General features: G+C 42.9%; 1 protein-coding gene across 1 annotated transcript in view; it reads left to right on the top strand.

The window, feature by feature from the left end:
• Positions 1 to 16,958, top strand: part of ACTN2 (actinin alpha 2) — a 76,549-nt gene that overhangs the window by 35,933 nt on the left and 23,658 nt on the right. Inside the window, exons 5-10 of the mRNA XM_051821489.2 lie at positions 1,498 to 1,585; positions 3,192 to 3,270; positions 6,806 to 6,887; positions 11,825 to 11,910; positions 13,463 to 13,555; positions 15,601 to 15,831. Coding sequence (XP_051677449.1) covers positions 1,498 to 1,585; positions 3,192 to 3,270; positions 6,806 to 6,887; positions 11,825 to 11,910; positions 13,463 to 13,555; positions 15,601 to 15,831 — 659 coding nt within the window. The remainder of the gene's footprint in view (positions 1 to 1,497; positions 1,586 to 3,191; positions 3,271 to 6,805; positions 6,888 to 11,824; positions 11,911 to 13,462; positions 13,556 to 15,600; positions 15,832 to 16,958) is intronic.

The raw sequence follows: 16,958 nt of genomic DNA, 5'->3' as shown, positions 1-16,958 counted from the left end.
AGCAGATATTTATTTTCTCCTGCTTCTGGAGGCTGATAGTGCAAGATCAGAGTGTTGATATGGTGTGGTTCTGGGGAGGTCCCTCCTCCTGTCTTGCAGTGGCTACTTTCTCACTATCATTACATGACTGGGGGCTGGGATACAGAGAAAGCATTAGCACACTCTCTGATGTCTTTTGTTGTAAAGTGAAGATACCATTCCCATCTTGGTGTCCTGCCCTCGTGGCCTCAATTTAACCATAATCACCTCCCAAAGGCCCCACCTCCAAATACCATTGCACTGGGGTTCAGGGCTTCAATATCTGAATGTGGTGGTGGTGGTGATGGTGGGAGGGGAACACAAACCTTTAATCCGTGGCAGAAATGCAAGAGATTTCTTGGAGAAAAGACCTGTGGAGGATGAAGGGGAAGGAACAGAGCAGAGAATGGCTGAGAAGTCTTCAGACCAAAGCTCCTGGCTGATATCTGAATGGAGAAGGGGATGGGCAGAGGTTTAGGGTACAAGTCTGAGTGGCTGCTTCAGCTGGGCCGTGTCAGGCAAGAATGGCCCTGCCCTAGGGCTCCATCTGTGGCAGGAGCAGCCCCAGGGAAGTGTGGCCTTAGAGGCAATGCAGGGGTGCACCAGGGTGCTGCAGCAGGCACGTGCCAGTTGCCTGCCCTGTGCATCCAGCTGCAGGATGTGTGAGCAACATTTTTTATGACTATCACAGGCAGTGAGAGTTCCTTTTAACTTTCTTAAAACTCAAATGGCCAAACTTGAAGTTTATAGACAAAACTCTGGGGTATAGGATCACTGGGTATGGAAAAAAATTTGGGATATTCTGACCTCCATGAATTCCACTCACCTAAGAACCTGGATATTAAATGAATTAAATGACAGGTTGTCATAGCTACACACATAGTTTTTCCGTGTGAGTTTCACTGTAGACTGCTTTAATTTATTTGTGGCTGTGTATTTCAGAATTGTGTACAGTCAACATTAAGCTTAATACAAAGGATGAAATAGACCTAGCAGAGTCACCTCTGTCATAGATTGTGTCCAGTTCTAACCTTTACTAGCATGTTAAGGATGTGAGAGAGATTGGTAGCATCCTGCCAGCCTGGAGAGCTCTCCTTCTCACACATCATGGCACTGTTCTAGAATAATAAATGTACCCAATGTCACCTCACCCAGTAGGGAGCCCACACTTTTTAAAATTACTACTTTCATTAAAAAAAAAAAAGTAAGTTACCAATCACTCTGAAGTGTAGTTTTAGGTTTTTTTTTCCTTCTTTATGTTTTAATTTCTGGCTGCTCCAGCATCATCCTTTTGAAGTCCTTTAAGCGACACCAGAGCTTTATCAGGGTCCCAGCTCCCACCCATTTGCAGAGGTCATGGGAGGAGGTGAAGCATTTGGTGACCAGCTTTCTGGGAGGTCTGTTGCAAAAGCAACGAGGAGTTGGGTGAACTGAGCAGTAAACATTGCCTGTGGACCCTTTCCTCGGCTGTCATTCCAGAAACGTCTGCCAAGGAGGGTCTGCTACTTTGGTGTCAGAGGAAAACCGCTCCTTACAGAAATGTGAACATTCAGAACTTCCACACCAGGTAAGCACGTGGGGTCCTCGAGGGCGTGAGGGTGGTAGGGAGAACAGTGTTGGTGGACTGCAGCGTTTCCCTCCTCCTGTCTCAGAAGCGTTTTGTGTCTGCAGGAGAATGAGGGCTAGAGAATTCATAATGCTTAGGGTCTCCCCAGGGCAAGCATTTGAGTCAGGTCTAGGATGCCAGTGAAACAGCTCTGACTCAAAAAGTGAGCACGTGTAGTGGCAGAGCGTGGAGGCGTAGGAATGCACAGGCGGCAAGAGTGGCTGTTGCTTCTCCGCAACAGGGGCAGGCCCAGCAGAGCCTGCACACTCTCACACTAGCTACACGCCGAGCCCTCCGCACTGTGGAAAACAGAAAGACACTTAGTGCATCGGCTTTGCTGTGCTGAAATTCAAGGGAATGCAGGCGAATCATGTGAAAAGTTACAGGAAACAAGATGGTTCCAATCCAGATGTCAGGTGGGGGCATAGTGCTGCCTTTGGCTTCAAACTTCTTTCCAGGGTGGGTGTTTTGGTCACTATACTATGTAACTGGAACAGTTGGTTATATCTTTGCTCTTTGGATGGGAGGTTACTCACCAGTGTAAGTAGGTCCTCTGTGGGCCATGGATAATCAGGGAAAAAAGGATGAACCATGGCGAAAAATTGGGGAAGCTCTTCTAGTTCATGAAATGTCATTAAAATGATGTTCAAGTGGCAGGCACTGAGCCAGGCCTTCCTGTAGTATACTGCGCCTGTGGCATACTGTCTGACATCTGAGAGGGGTGGGAAGGGCTGGGACCTTCTGCCAGTGTCAAAGTTGGAAGTCCCAGGCCTGCCTCCACTCACTTCTTGTTCTTCTTCTGGTCCCAGATTGGCCTCACGGCTTCAATAGTGTGGCCCTGATACTCTCACCAGGGTCTCCCTGTCCCTCAGACACTTGGAGAAACCCAACTCACACTCCCTCTCTCCCTGAACCTCTCTCACAGCCATGCTCAGAGGCCAGCACTGTTTAAGGAGTGTTGAGTGCTGTCATCTGTGGAGAAACAGGCTAGAAACCCAGATACCCTGCTCCTCGTGTGGGCTCCCTCACCCACATGCCTTTGTCTCTTAAAAATTTAAAGAAAGAACTTGATGACAGAGGCATACTGAGGAGCTAGTGGTGGCTCTCGAAGTGTCCAAAGGGTTCTTGGAGGAAGTGTGACCCAGACATGGTCAGGGTAGACGTCCTGTGCGTGTTCTCTGGGCAGACCCAGGGCTAAAAGCCAGAATGGAGACTTGGAGATGAGAGGAGGCAAGTTGGCCCTGGAAGGGCAGAGACAGCAGGAGAGAGACAACTTCCCTGCTGTCACGGTCTGTGCCAGCACACACAGCACTAGGGCAGGACAGAGGGCAGGGTTCTGGCAATGGAAAGGAGAGGAGCAGAGGGTGGAAGTCTACAGTAGACCCCGAAGAATAAAGATGTGTCTTCAGGGGGCCGCAAGCTTGTAAGGCGGGGTCAGGAGAAGGTACAGGTGTCCTCTGTGCATGGGGTAGCACCCCAGGGAGGTCAGCCCCAGACTGCGAGCAGAAGCCGGCTGCTGCTTTCTCTCCTTTAATCTGTGTTCCTGTTCTTCTCGACTGCTGTGAAGCTGGAAAGACGGCCTTGGACTCTGTGCCCTCATCCACAGACACCGGCCCGACCTCATTGACTACTCAAAGCTTAACAAGGTTATTCTGGGTGGCCTGGCATGCAGTGTTCCCACCCACGCACCTCGGCATGCCATCCCGGGAGTGAGCACATCAGCACTAAACCAGCACAAACCTTGGGGCTTCCCACAGAAGATGCCACGGGGAGAAAGCACATTCTCCCAACTCGCCTTTCCATGACGCAAAGACGAAGGGTGGCCAGGAAAACACCGACCTAATTCATTAGAGAGGACAGGAGCCTAGTGTGTTCGTGGTGGTGATTTCCTAGAAGACATTTTATGTATGATTCTTTGAGATTGTACATTTCTGGATTGTAAGTATGGAGAGTGACGCCTAGGAGGGTGCTTGCAAAGGTTCATGGAAAAATGGAATTACAAGATAAGTTTATTTGAGCCGGCGCCACAGCTCACTAGGCTAATCCTCCGCCTTGCGGCGTTGGCACACCGGGTTCTAGTCCCGGTCGGGGCGCCGGATTCTGTCCCGGTTGCCCCTCTTCCAGGCCAGCTCTCTGCTGTGGCCAGGGAGTGCAGTGGAGGATGGCCCAAGAGCTTGGGCCCTGCACCCCATGGGAGACCAGGATAAGCACCTGGCTCCTGCCATCGGATCAGCACGGTGCACCAGCCGCAGCGTGCCAGCTGTGGCGGCCATTGGAGAGTGAACCAACAGCAAAAGGAAGACCTTTCTCTCTGTGTCTCTCTCTCTCACTGTCCACTCTGCCTGTCAAAAAAAAAAAAAAAAAAAAAGATAAGTTTATTTGGGTGCAAAATTGTTTTTGAAATCCATGTGTGGTTTTTCCATTCACATTTCTTATGAACTTTTGGAAGATTCTTTGTATTTGGGGTGAGGAGACGAAAGGTTCAAATACTCCAAGATGTTTTAAATTCCTTTTCATCTTTTCTAGAAACTGTAGTTGCAGACATATTTGATCAGAACTGATAAACTTATTTCTCACACAAGGGATACTTCATAACTATCTCATTATTGAGATGTTAGTTGTAGCCTTAGAAGTTTAGGGGTTTGTAGGAGGATTTGTTTTGGTTTTTTTTTCCCCCAGAAAATTCAACTTATAAAACCTTACTTATCCCTTTAAACTTAAGTTTTAGTGTGCATAATTCTCAGATTAATATTAAAATTCTTTCTTTAAAAGTAGTTTTAGGAAATGGGTAGTTAGCCTGGTGGTTGGGGTGCCCGTGTGCCATATCAGAGTGCTTCAGTTTGAGTCTTTGCTCTGGCTCCTGTCTCCAGCTTCCTACTAATGCAGGTCCTGGGAGGCAGCATCGATGGCTCAAGTAATTGGGTCCCTGCCATGCATGTGGAAGGCCTAGATTGTGTTCTGGCTCCCAGCTTTGGCCCCAGCCCAAACCCAGCTGTTGCGGGCATTTTGGGGAGTAACTAGCCTGTGGGAGTATTGCCCTCGCCCTCGCCCTCGCCCTCGCCCTCTGCCTTTCAAATATATAAAGTAGTCTTAAAATGAAAGCAGTTGCCCCAAGTGAATCTTGACTCTTGTGGATGGTCTATGCTGCCGCAGGCATAACATGAAGACTGAAGGATGAAATCATGGCCGAGCCCTGATAAACGCTCCCAGGGTGGTGCTACAGTGCATTGCCTCAGGGTGCTGGTGTGCTTAGCTGGCCGCTCACGTTGTGTTGCTGTGTTGTGGTGTGGAATCTGGTCCTGCTGCATGCTGCCTTCACCTGTGTGGTGTGGATGTCACAGAGAATGTTCTGGCTTCTTCCACCTATTTAGTTATCACCCGCCCACTTCCCCCCCACCCTCAGCCTGTCTCCACTGACTGTGGGGCAGCACATGAGGAATTGACGTGCATCCTAAAAATTAAGACTACGATGCTGTAAAGTTGCCTAAGAGAATGGAGCAACCAGAACTTCTTAGCTTTTCAATGCATATATTTCCTTATGCTTTGAGCTTCTTTAAAATGTTTCAAATGTAAAGACTGCATTTTTTCAATTAGTCCTTATCTCATATGCAAAGTGAGGACATTGTTCTGAATAAGCCTACTTTCATTAGCAGCTTATAGTGGTTTTTTATAACCTGTGGTAATTGACCAACCAAGATGTCTGAAAAAATGTTAATATGATAGAAACTGGTACTCATTTACATAGTGCTAGATCAGACACTGTTATAAATAAATTTATGTGTATAAGCACATATAAATAAGCATGTATATGTGTATATGTGTATATACACACATGTATTCATTCAAGTGCTACTATCTCAGGTCTACAGATGAAGAAAATAGGAAGTTCGGTAATCCATCCAAAGTCACATGGAAAGTTGAGCTAGGAAATACGTAATTGCCACATGTTATAGCTTTAAGTTACAGTCTCTATGAGACAGTGTTCACAAAGCCTCAGAATCACCACTCTGTTTTTAATGTCAGAATTGTTCTTGAATATTTATTTGAGGAAAAGAAACTTTTACTCAGCTGTTTGGTTTCATAAATATTTGCATAAAATACTCAGGTAAGATTCACTTAAGGGGTGGCCACTTTCAATCAAATTGCTATATGCTTTATTAAAATGTTTAAAATTTTTTTGCTCGAGATAATTGTATACTTTACAAGGCCATGAAACTGTTTGTTTCTCAATTGAGCAATAGGACTGTGTTTTTGAACCTTGCGCTTTTCAAATATTTCACAGTATTAAGATGATTGGACTCATTGCTGTGTCTGAAGTGTTTCAGTGCCTCTCCTGTTACAATCAATTGAAGTCCTCCCTGGATGGATGCTACTTTTCCTTTTGATTTTTCTGTCTTACTCCCCTCCCGTTTCAGATTCATACTACTTAATTTCTTTAATCAAAATAAGAAGTGCTAAGACTTTTAGTTTTTCAGTGTTTCAATTATGTACCTCTGGTTAAATTTATATCACATATATTTTACCATTTTTATATTGGAAGATAAATGTAGTCTTTAAGACAAAAATTTCTTCAAGAATTTATTTACAATTTTAAGAGTTTGTCACTTCTGGCCTTTCATGTTGTAAACTTAATTTTTTTTCTCTTTTTAGTCATCTTGTAGCACTCTTTAGAGAGCTAAAAAATTTCATTTATCTAAACATTTCCTTCATCTCTACCCTCAGCTTTCTTATACATAAAACTAGGGTTTTGGAATAAATATTCTCCAAAATCATCTTCCATACAAACCTGCCAAGTTTGGTTTTTCATGATTTCTTTTAGAATGATTTAAGTTGTGTTACCCATGGGTATGAAAATAAGCTCTCATGTGTTCTTTCTTGTCAATGAAAAAACTTTTCTGACAACTTGCTTTCTATGTGCAAAGCATTTGTTCTCTTAAACCTTTTGCTCACGTTTTGTGAATTGGAGTGTGCATGGATTGTGTAATTTTTGTGATTTGTTGGTGATTCTTTAATTGTTAAAAAACTAGGAAAAGATATGAAGAAAGGTTACTTGTACTATTGTGGTTTTGTGTGTGGTGGTTGGGGGAGGTATTCTCCCCAAAGTGAAATATATCAGAAGCATTAACCATAAGTCCTGTTTCAAAATATATTTTAAAAAATTGTTTGTATTTTTTAATACAGGATGACCCCATAGGAAATATTAACCTGGCCATGGAAATCGCAGAGAAGCACCTGGATATTCCTAAAATGTTGGATGCTGAAGGTGAGATGAAAATTGTGTTTACAGAGTTACAGAAAAATCTGTAGACTACCAATGTTACAGCTTTGCATGGAGACCTTGTAAAACTGCATAGCTAAGTTACATCTGAAGTATTTATGATTCCTAACAAGCTTCTGTCACTGGTCACATGAGGAATAGAGAGCTTCATATGTAGCTTGTTTGTGAAAAGAAAAATTTTTAAATCCTTATCAAAAATAAGCCAGAAAAACTATGAAAGTTAGATTTGGTTTAAAATTCATCTTTGGTTTATAATTTTCAAAAACACAATTTATTGTCTTTATCTATTACAAAAATAAATTTAGAAAATAAATTCCTTTGTGATTTGCTTAAGGGGAAAAAAAATCTTTCCAGCTAAGAAGTTATAGAATTGAAATCTGGATTATAGAATATTCAGCATCAGTGTACCATTCAAACTTTCACATTTCATTTTTTAAAAGTTTTAATTTTTTTATTTGACAAGCAGGGTTTCAGAGACAAAGACAGATCTTCCACCGGTTCACTCCTCAAATGCCAGCCTTGGCTGGGCCAGGCTGAGGCCTGGCACCTGGAACTCCATCTGGGTCCCCACATGGGTGGCAGGGAACCAAGTATGTGAGCCATCAGCTCTGCATCCCAGGGTGCCCATGAGCAGAAAGGGGAGGAACTGGAAGCAGAGCACAGGACTCAGACCCAGGCACTCTGATATGGGGTGTGAGTGTATTGGACACTGTGCCACATACTTGCCCTCACGTGTCATTTTTAGTTACACTAAATTAAAGCCATATAAATGTATTTGGTAAACTTTTATCATCACACATTCTGGAGATTAGTTTCAAATACCTTTTGTGCCTTTTTTATGTAGTAGATTCTTATGAGTTATAACTAGCAGAGTATGTAAAGCACAGATAGGTAGAGACCATTTACTCATTACATTTATTCCTGATTTACTTATCCTTTGAGAGGTTATATTAAGCACCTACTAGGAACAAGACCCTCTGCTAGGTACTGTGGGAGATAATGAGATTTATGACATGTCTATCCTGCTCTCATGGAACTTGTATTCATTATATTGCATTGTTTGCTGTTAATATTATTGTTCTCTGATAATCCATTGCTTCTTCCATGAGCACTGATGAGGAAAAGCAAAGAAAATGACTATAACTAAGAGTTTTCCATTTCTCTTTGTTCTTGGTGATTGTGTTAGGGCTGCTGAAATAAACTACCATAATCTGGGTGGCTTGTGGAGATTGAATTTCTTATGCGGTTCTGGAGGCTATAAATAAATCTGAAATCAAGGTGTTGGCAGAGCCTGAAGCCTCCTGGGAGAATCCTTCCTTGCCTTTTCCAGCTTCCATTGGCCTCTGGCAGCATCAATCCAACTTCTACCTCTGTCTTTACACAACCTTATTTTCTGTCTCTGTACCTCTTCTCCCCTTCCAAGGATGCCAGTCATATTGGATTGAAGACCCTTTCTATTCCAGCATATTCTCATCTTCACTTGATTATATTTATCCATACCTTCCTTCCAAATGTGGTCACATCCAGAGGCATCCAGAGGTTAGGACTTCAGCAAGTGTTTTTGGGGGAGACACAATTCAATCTTTAATAGTGATCTTTCCATTGGAACTCTATTAGTACCTATTTATTAATTTAGCCATTTTATCAAACACCTGTATATTGGGGTGTTAATTCTTAAGTACAGTATTCAGAATTCTACTTATGGTTTTTCCAAAGCTCTTTAGAGGGAGAAAGCAATTAAAACAGTGAAGTAGGAACATAGAAAGTTTGCTTTTCCTTTTTGAACTTCTGTCTTCTCTAGACCAAGTTTGTATTTGTGTGATCTTTCCATACTATAAATAACTACTCCGTTTTCCCACTTGAATAATAGCCAGCACATTAAAGAGTGAAGATAGGCAACATCTAATAAATTCATCTTCCAGTTCATTAATGCCTCCCTAGTATCCTAAAGGTGAGAATGAGTTTCGTATTCAGACACTCATTTATGATCTCATCACTGTTACTCTGGCATTGCTAGCATTCTTCTTCTCAGTTCTGTTTTCTCTTGGTCTCTGATTCCTGATCTAGGCTTACATCAATTCCTTTTATCCTTGGTGGCTGAGGGGATGTGCTAGCACTGTATTCACTTCCTCTTCCCATCTTCTGTTGCTTGTCTTCCTCTTTCCTTTTGAATTGTTCAGAAGAATGCTCTCATACTATATTATTATCTTTGTAGAATACTGTCTCATAAGGAGCTTCTGGTTAACAGTTATGAACTTGACTACCTTGGATGCGGAGCATTCTGTGATGTGACTACTGAATTTACTCTGCACATTACCCCTGGTGTCTTTGCAACCTACTTTTGGACTTAGCATCAGCACAGTCTGATTTCTGCTGCTCTTTTATTGTAATGTTAGTTTTATATTTCCTTCTTTCAGATTGCTAATGCTTCTTGGCAAATCCTTGGTTCCCTACCTTCTGCTGTTGACCTTACTTTCTGTCATTGGTGTCAGTCTCTCAACCTGAAGCAGGGATTTTCACATGGCTCACTGGCCTACTCACCCATGAACGGTAGTAAAAACTGGAGAAACCTCATCTTCATTGTCTACCATGAAAGCCTGTGAAAATTGTCCATTTTCCTCCATGAACCTTTTCTGAAGTGAACACGGGGGTTAGATCTCTGGGCTCATTTGTTCTATGTGGACTTGGAAAAAGGATCTTGTTGACCTCTGGGTCTTCCATGTGCAGATCAATAGAAATCCCTGGGAATGTGCTTTTGCATGCATTCTGGAGGTCTCACAAATGCGCCATTCTTGTTAGTTTAGGGATCTTCTGAGATGGCCATGCTCTTCTCTGTGACAGTTCCTTTGTATCCCATGGCAGTTCTCAAAAGTACACAGAGAGTGATGACTGCAGATGTGACTGTTTTCTATCTGAGCCAAGATTCTGCAGCACAAGTGTGACTTGGTGAGGAGGCAGGGAAGATTCATGACTCTGCCTTCTCTGAGGAAGCACTTAGCAGAAGCCTGCTGGTACTAGGTCATCCAAGCAGTTAACCTTCTTCTCTCCACACAGATTTAGTCTGCACTGCCAGACCTGATGAAAGAGCCATAATGACTTATGTTTCCTGTTACTATCATGCTTTTACTGGGGCCTGGAAGGTGAGGACGCAAAGCATGAGTCTCCACTCCCCTTGCACATTCTGTGTCTTACTTTCTTTTTCAATGGTTTTCCTCTTTATTTCCCTCTCCCCTGAGTGAGGCGGTCCATCTGGTTCTGAAGAGGTAGTCGTTTGTCTTTTTCAGTCTAGTTTTCTTTGAAACTTCCTTTTCTGTCCATGCAGTGGTATGTTGTTCATGTTTGTTTTCCAGAAGATTCCATGAAGTTACATAAACCCATAACTTTTCTGTTTATAGCCTCTGGAAACCCAGTGACTAGATTTTGACATAGGGAATTATGAGGTATTGTTTTAACTTCATTCTGTCCATTGACTGACCCAAGAGTATGAACAAGGTTCAAAACCAATTCATCACAAATGGTATTGTCAAGGTAGACAGAGAAAGAATATATATCCACATAATTCTGTTCCTCTCTTCCTCTTGGTTATTTCAACAGGCTCAGAAAAATTGTAGAAAGAGCCATAATGATATTGGAATCTGGGGTGCCATATGATATCACTGTGTGCTTATTAATAAATTCCCAATATTAATAAGCCTGTATGGGTTCTTGCCTAATATTCAGAGAAGAATTCTGAATACCAGGATAAATGAACAAAGCATCATGACAAGTTTTAAGCTTTTTATTCAGTGAAAGAAATGCATAGGAGAGTGAGGTCCCTATCTAAAAGAGAGAGAAATCTGGATTCATACCGAGCACCAGGAGCCAGCCACATGGAGGAGCATGTAGGCCAGGAAGCATGGGGCGGGTGGCCTGAAGGTCCAGGGCAGCATGGGCCCACACTGGCAAAAGGCCAAAAAAAGAAAGGGCTGTGCCCACCGTGTCCCAGGCCTTTAATTCACTTCCAAAGGGAAGTGGTTAATTAACACAGGTGTGGCCAGGTAGGGTTGTGAGGTCGCATGGGGATGTGGTGAAGGTGTGGTCTTCCAGCTCACAAACCTGATCAGTTTTATCCTGTATGCCTGCCTACATCAATAATAAGCATAAAAGGTATAAACCCTGCCCTTTAGATGTTTTGCTACTCTTCGTGATTTCTCTGAATGTCATGGTAAGTATGTATAGAAGGTATTAAGAGATGTCCCCTCTGTACTAAACCTGATCTTCACATAAACTAGAACAATGTATAGAGTAGGAATCCCCAACAATTAGGAGGGTGGGGATAGGTAGGTAGCAGGACAGATGGCACAGTACAGTCCTGCTGTTATTTCCAGCATCTTACAAAGTGACACATCAAAAAGTTCATGGAAAATGCAAATTATTAAAAAAAAACTATGCCTGGATTTGAATTTTTTTGCACCAAAATAAACTTACCTTTTAATTCCATTTTCCATGAACTTTTTTGAAGATCCTCTGTATTCTTTAGAACAAAAAAAAAATAAATAAACAAATAAAAAAAAAAAACAGGAGATGTCTTGAAACAGTTGAAGGATGGTCCTTGTGAGTTGTGAGGAAGGGGTCCCAGCTCTATATGAAGTAGACGGGTTCCATATGAATGTATTGAGTGCTCTTTTAAAAGTCAATATAAAGGGATGGACAAGAAAACAAGCCCTCAGTTTGATTAAAAAAAAAAAAAAGCTGGTTCAAGCCATTCTGTTCGGGAATCTTTTTAATACTGCACAGTCTCCTTGAGGTTCAGGACCGTGGGCCTGTGAAACACACAGAAGATTGGTCAGCATAAACCGATTTGTTCTTCCCTTTGTTCACCCTGGTTTCTCCTCTTCATGTGTGTGTGTGTGTTCGTGTCCTGTGTTATTTTCCCCACTCAGACATTGTGAATACTCCCAAACCCGATGAAAGAGCCATCATGACTTACGTTTCCTGCTTCTACCATGCTTTTGCGGGAGCAGAGCAGGTATTCAACACGTGTCCATCCAGCTTGCTGTGCTGCTCTTCTGCACTGATTTTAGTTGCGTGTGCGTACCTGGGTGTGTGTTTGTGCGCTTCACATCTTACCTTGGAATCTTTCTAAGTGTTTTGTAATGAGCTAATATGATAAGTCCCAAATTGTGTGCTAAAAGCAAACAACAACAACAACAAAAAAAAAGGCGTTAACATTAGACAATTCTCGAGGTATTTTTACCTGCCTTCTAAGGTACTTCCTTTATTTCATTGGTAAATTGTGAAAAACATTTGTGTTTTACAAAAAAAAAAAAAAAATGGGGAGCATGAAAATGTGGACACATGGTGAGAAGAAACAAATGCCTTTCCAATGCCCAGTAGTTGTCCTCTGCCTAGAAATTGCCTTCACCGTTCAGTAATTTGTCCTAACATCTTTCAAGACTAATTTTATTGTAAGTGAAATGGTGAAAGGGATGATAATGTTACAACCTTGCAAGTATCCCCATCCATTGTGGGAGGATGTCCTTAGCTTTCTGCATACTTACTTTTTTCTGTTGCTTGCCCCTTTACATATGTCCATGTAAAGAATATTGATAGACAGGGGTGGACCTAGGGGTTGTATCTGTGATTTCCTTAAATAAATAGGAAATAGTGAGAAGTGGAAATTGGCCTGTAATCAGGCCTACTAGGACTTTAAAAGTGAGGCTTGGGGACAGGCTGTGATCCCTGAAGTTTGTCTCCTTGATTCATCATATTGTGATTCAAGGCACTTTGCCACTCTTGGCCCAAGTTCCTTCCACAAACAACAGAGAACAATTGATCACCTCAGTGACTTCTTAGGAAGCATAACCCTGTGGGGAAGATCCTATCTAGAAAGCTCTACATATTCATTTCAAGAGATGAGGGCCACAGTGAATTCAAGTACAATGACTTATATATGTGAGAAAAAGTTCATGGGAAAATGGGTTTAAAAGATGAATTTATTTTGCCCCTCCCCAAGAAAATTGAAATCCATGCATACAAGAGGTCTTCAGAAAGTTCATGGAAAATGTATAATATGAAAAAACTATACATGGATTTCAAAATACTTTTTCACCAAAATAAACCATTTTTAACTCCATTTTTCCATGAACTTTATGAAATACTCTCACATTTTCAGGACCCAGTCAGTTTTTCATTTCTAAGGGCTGATGCTGGAGATTTCCCACCCTGTGATTGAGATCAGTGGAGTGTTCAGATCTTGGTTTCCTTGATCCATATTTTTCTGTTACTAACTTGCTTGATGTTTTCCAAAGCTGTGTTTTAGACTAATGGTATCTCCCATTACTCCCTACAGTACACTCAGCCTGCCGTGTAAGTCTGTGTGAAAATTATGTTTAAAAAAAGGTGTAAAATGATTCATAGTATTAAAAAGCCATCCCCTTAATCTTCTCTCACCCTAACCTGGAATCTGCACCATTTACAGCACGCCATCTCTCTCGTCACCTCATCCCCTGCCACGGTCAGTCTTGTGTGTGTGCCTCCCCGTCGACAGAGCTGTCCTGTTTACCTATTGTGTTTTACAGGCCGAGACAGCGGCTAACAGGATATGTAAGGTTCTTGCTGTGAATCAAGAGAATGAGAGGCTGATGGAAGAATATGAGAGGCTAGCAAGTGAGGTAAAGGACATTGGTGACCCCAGTTCTGTCCATACTCACCCAGGGGGTGAGGCACAGGGGGTGAAAATGGATCGTCAGTGTTTTCTTTTTTTTTGCATTTTTCATCTCAGATAGGATGAAAGTAGGAAAATAATGCTTGATTTTAGAGGTTGTTCATCTTGTAGCAACATAAGTATTGGTGCAAAAGTACTCCCAAGGGCCTTCCCAATGATCCTGTAGCAGAGAGGTAGTTTGCATGTTTTAAGACAGTAGAATGTGAATCCATTCTCAGCTCTGCACCCAGGGTCAGACACCCCTTCCCCCCATGACATTGCGTTAATTGTTTTTTTTTTTTTTTCCTGCTCCATTGGCTACCCACACCATAAGATATGCACCATATTTGGAAGCCTTGCTCCACACAGTGAACCAGCCTGTTGTGAAGAAGTGGTTTAGCCTTGTGTGCCTGTATACATACCTAGGGGGAACAATGCTGGAAGGCAGAGCCCTCCATCCAGGTCATTTGTGCACAAGTTTCTGTGGTGCCTTTCCACGATCTTCAGCCAGATTCTTGGTTACAACAACACCTTCCATGTTGCTCCTCTTTTTGTTCTCTTTGTAGCATAAATAGCAGCAGGGTAGTCTCCTCATTGCCTCCGCATGTATTTTCCTAATACAGGTGTGGGCTCACAGCCACATCCTTTCAAGCACAGTAGCATGTGTTCAAGACCAAATGACTTTTCCTCTGACTTAGCTGAGATTTAGTCTGTACTGGGAAAAAAATCAGGATACTTGTAATAAATCTTCCCAAAGAGTATTCTATTTTTTAACCTTTATTTATTTATTTGACCTGAAAGAGAGACAGACAGCAGAGCTCCCATCCACTGATTCACTCCTCCCAAATGCTTGCAATGACACAGGCTGAGCCAGGCCAAGGCCAGGAGCTAGGAACTCAACCTGAGTCTCTATGTGGGTGCCAAGGACCCAACAACTTAAGCCATTACCACTGCCTCCCAGGGTCCACATAAGCAGGAAGCGGGAACTGGGAGCATAGCCTGGACTCAAGCCCAGGTACTCTGATATGGAATGCAGGCATCCCCAGTGGCATCTTGACTGCTGCTACGCCAAACGCCTGCCCTGAGTAGTTTATTTTAATTCTGTCTAATGATGTGGAGCTTATGCTGTTTTATGGCCACCATGGAAAAGTTTGATTTGATGGCAGTTACGCCCATTGTAAACCTCAGGAATGAAGGGTGACCAGGATGGAAGGACAGGTGATCCTCACTGATTACATCTTTTCCTTTTCCTACTTGGTCCTTCATTTCTTCTCCTAAAACCCTCAGATTCTCACCATTTTAACTTTTTTTTATTCTGATCTGTCATCTCCAAGTGATCAGAAGGTGTAAGTGCAAATGATGAAGCTTCCATCAGATAATTTCCAAGACCTTTAGGTAGTAATTCAAGAAAAAGGGTGTGTCCTTTGTCCCTAGGAATTCACCACCATTTTCACTTATGTCATACAGATTTATCTAAAAGCTAAATGGTAAATATCCCTCGGCACTGAGTCAATCCCAGGCTTACAATACACCTGTCTAGTAAATAAATTCATTAGATTTAAGCTGATTTTTTTAAAAAAAATTTAAGTGAAACTCAATTCTTTGCTGAATCTGCTACACTATATTTCTGCCATGTCAGGCCTTTTTGTTTTATTTTTTCCTTTGAAAGCTCCATCCAGCATTTGTCTGCTAATGTCTGGTCCCTGAGTTTCCTGTAAATGTCACATTTTTGTAAAACATGACCTGACGTGCTGACATCAAGTTTTCTACCTGTGTATGGTATCACTGGGGTGTTCGCTTGTGTCATGGGTGAACACTGAAAATGTCATTCATGCTACCAAGCATAGAGGTACCTTTCCCCTCTTTTAAGTCAGTGGATTCATAACCACCCTTTGGTAATTTTAGGAACATTAGGTTAATCCATTCCAAATTATCAGGTGCCTCTTTTTTTTTTTTTAACTGGGGGGGCTGTTTGCTGATATTTTCAGCAATATTTTTGTATCTTGGGAGTAGCTTTTGGAATGGATTCGTCGCACGATCCCCTGGCTTGAGAACCGGACTCCTGAGAAGACCATGAAAGCCATGCAGAAAAAGCTGGAGGACTTCCGAGATTACCGTCGGAAGCACAAGCCGCCCAAGGTGCAGGAGAAATGCCAGCTGGAGATCAACTTCAACACGCTGCAGACCAAGCTGCGGATCAGCAACCGGCCGGCCTTCATGCCCTCCGAGGGCAAGATGGTGTCGGTGAGTAGCTGAGGCCAACCCCCGTGGCCCATCCGAAGCCCTCTCTTGTAACTCAAGGCTTTGACCTTGGTCCCTTCCCTCGTGGGCTGCTGAGAAGGAAGCATCGACTCCTTGAATCTTTTCAGTTATATGGATGTGATTTTGGCCCTCTCACAAGTTTGTTTTTGGTGTTTTCCTCCTGCCCTCCATGCTTTCCTTGGTTCCAACCACCATTGGTGTGGTACTTCCCAGAGTAGACTTCTAAGAAAGCCTGGCGGATGAGCCCTCCTTTCCCCCTGGCTCGCGACCTTGCCTGGTCTTCCCTCAGCAGATCCATCTGTGTCTGGATCGTGTGCCCTTTATTCCCTGCGGTGACTGCCCACCCATTTCTCCCTCTCGAAGTCTTGGTCCTACATTTTCCTCCCTGTTCTCTGCATCATCGTTTTCTCCCCTTACTCAGTCACCGGCATCAGAATACAAAAGCGCTCACTGTAGAGTCTGACAAACAGAAATCACAGCCTGTCTCACCACCGCTCCCTGTGGCTACTCCCCGGGTTCTTGACTCCCTTCACAGCAGAACATATAGAAATTCTTTGTGGTGCTGCTTTCCCTTCCCCTGTCTGCACCTCCAAGACTGCATTGTCCTGGCTTCTGTCCCCTGCTCCCCTGAGTCTGTTCTCATTAGAGTCAGTGACAAACTGGTTGTCAGATTGATTTTCACATTCCTGAATGTCTCAGTACTTTGACTCAATTTCCTGTTGCTTCCTTCTTGAAATTCTTCCAACTTTTGGTCTTTCTGGTTTTTTTCTCCCCTCATCAGCAAAGTTTTCTCCATCTCCACTCAAGGCCTTGAATCCTCTACCCAACTGTAAATGTTGCATGGCTCCTGGTCCTGGCACTGAGCACTCTATCTATACCTGTTAGGTGACCTCATCAAGACCTTGGCTTTAATTACCTCCTGTAATGCTGATGCTTCTCCACTTTTCTGTCTTCAGCTCTCACTTCTCCCTATTCCAGACCTGTCCTTATATCTCTACCTAGACGTCTCAAAAAAGTTTCAAACCTAAGATGTCCAAAAGACTCCTCCTACAATTTCCTCCCTCCCAGTAAATTGCTGCACTGGCCCCTTCATTGCCAAAGCCCCAAAT

The sequence above is a fragment of the Oryctolagus cuniculus genome, chromosome 13, assembly GCF_964237555.1.
Source record: "Oryctolagus cuniculus chromosome 13, mOryCun1.1, whole genome shotgun sequence".
Taxonomy (NCBI): Eukaryota; Metazoa; Chordata; class Mammalia; order Lagomorpha; family Leporidae; genus Oryctolagus; species Oryctolagus cuniculus.
This window is presented reverse-complemented; position numbering and strand designations above follow the sequence as displayed.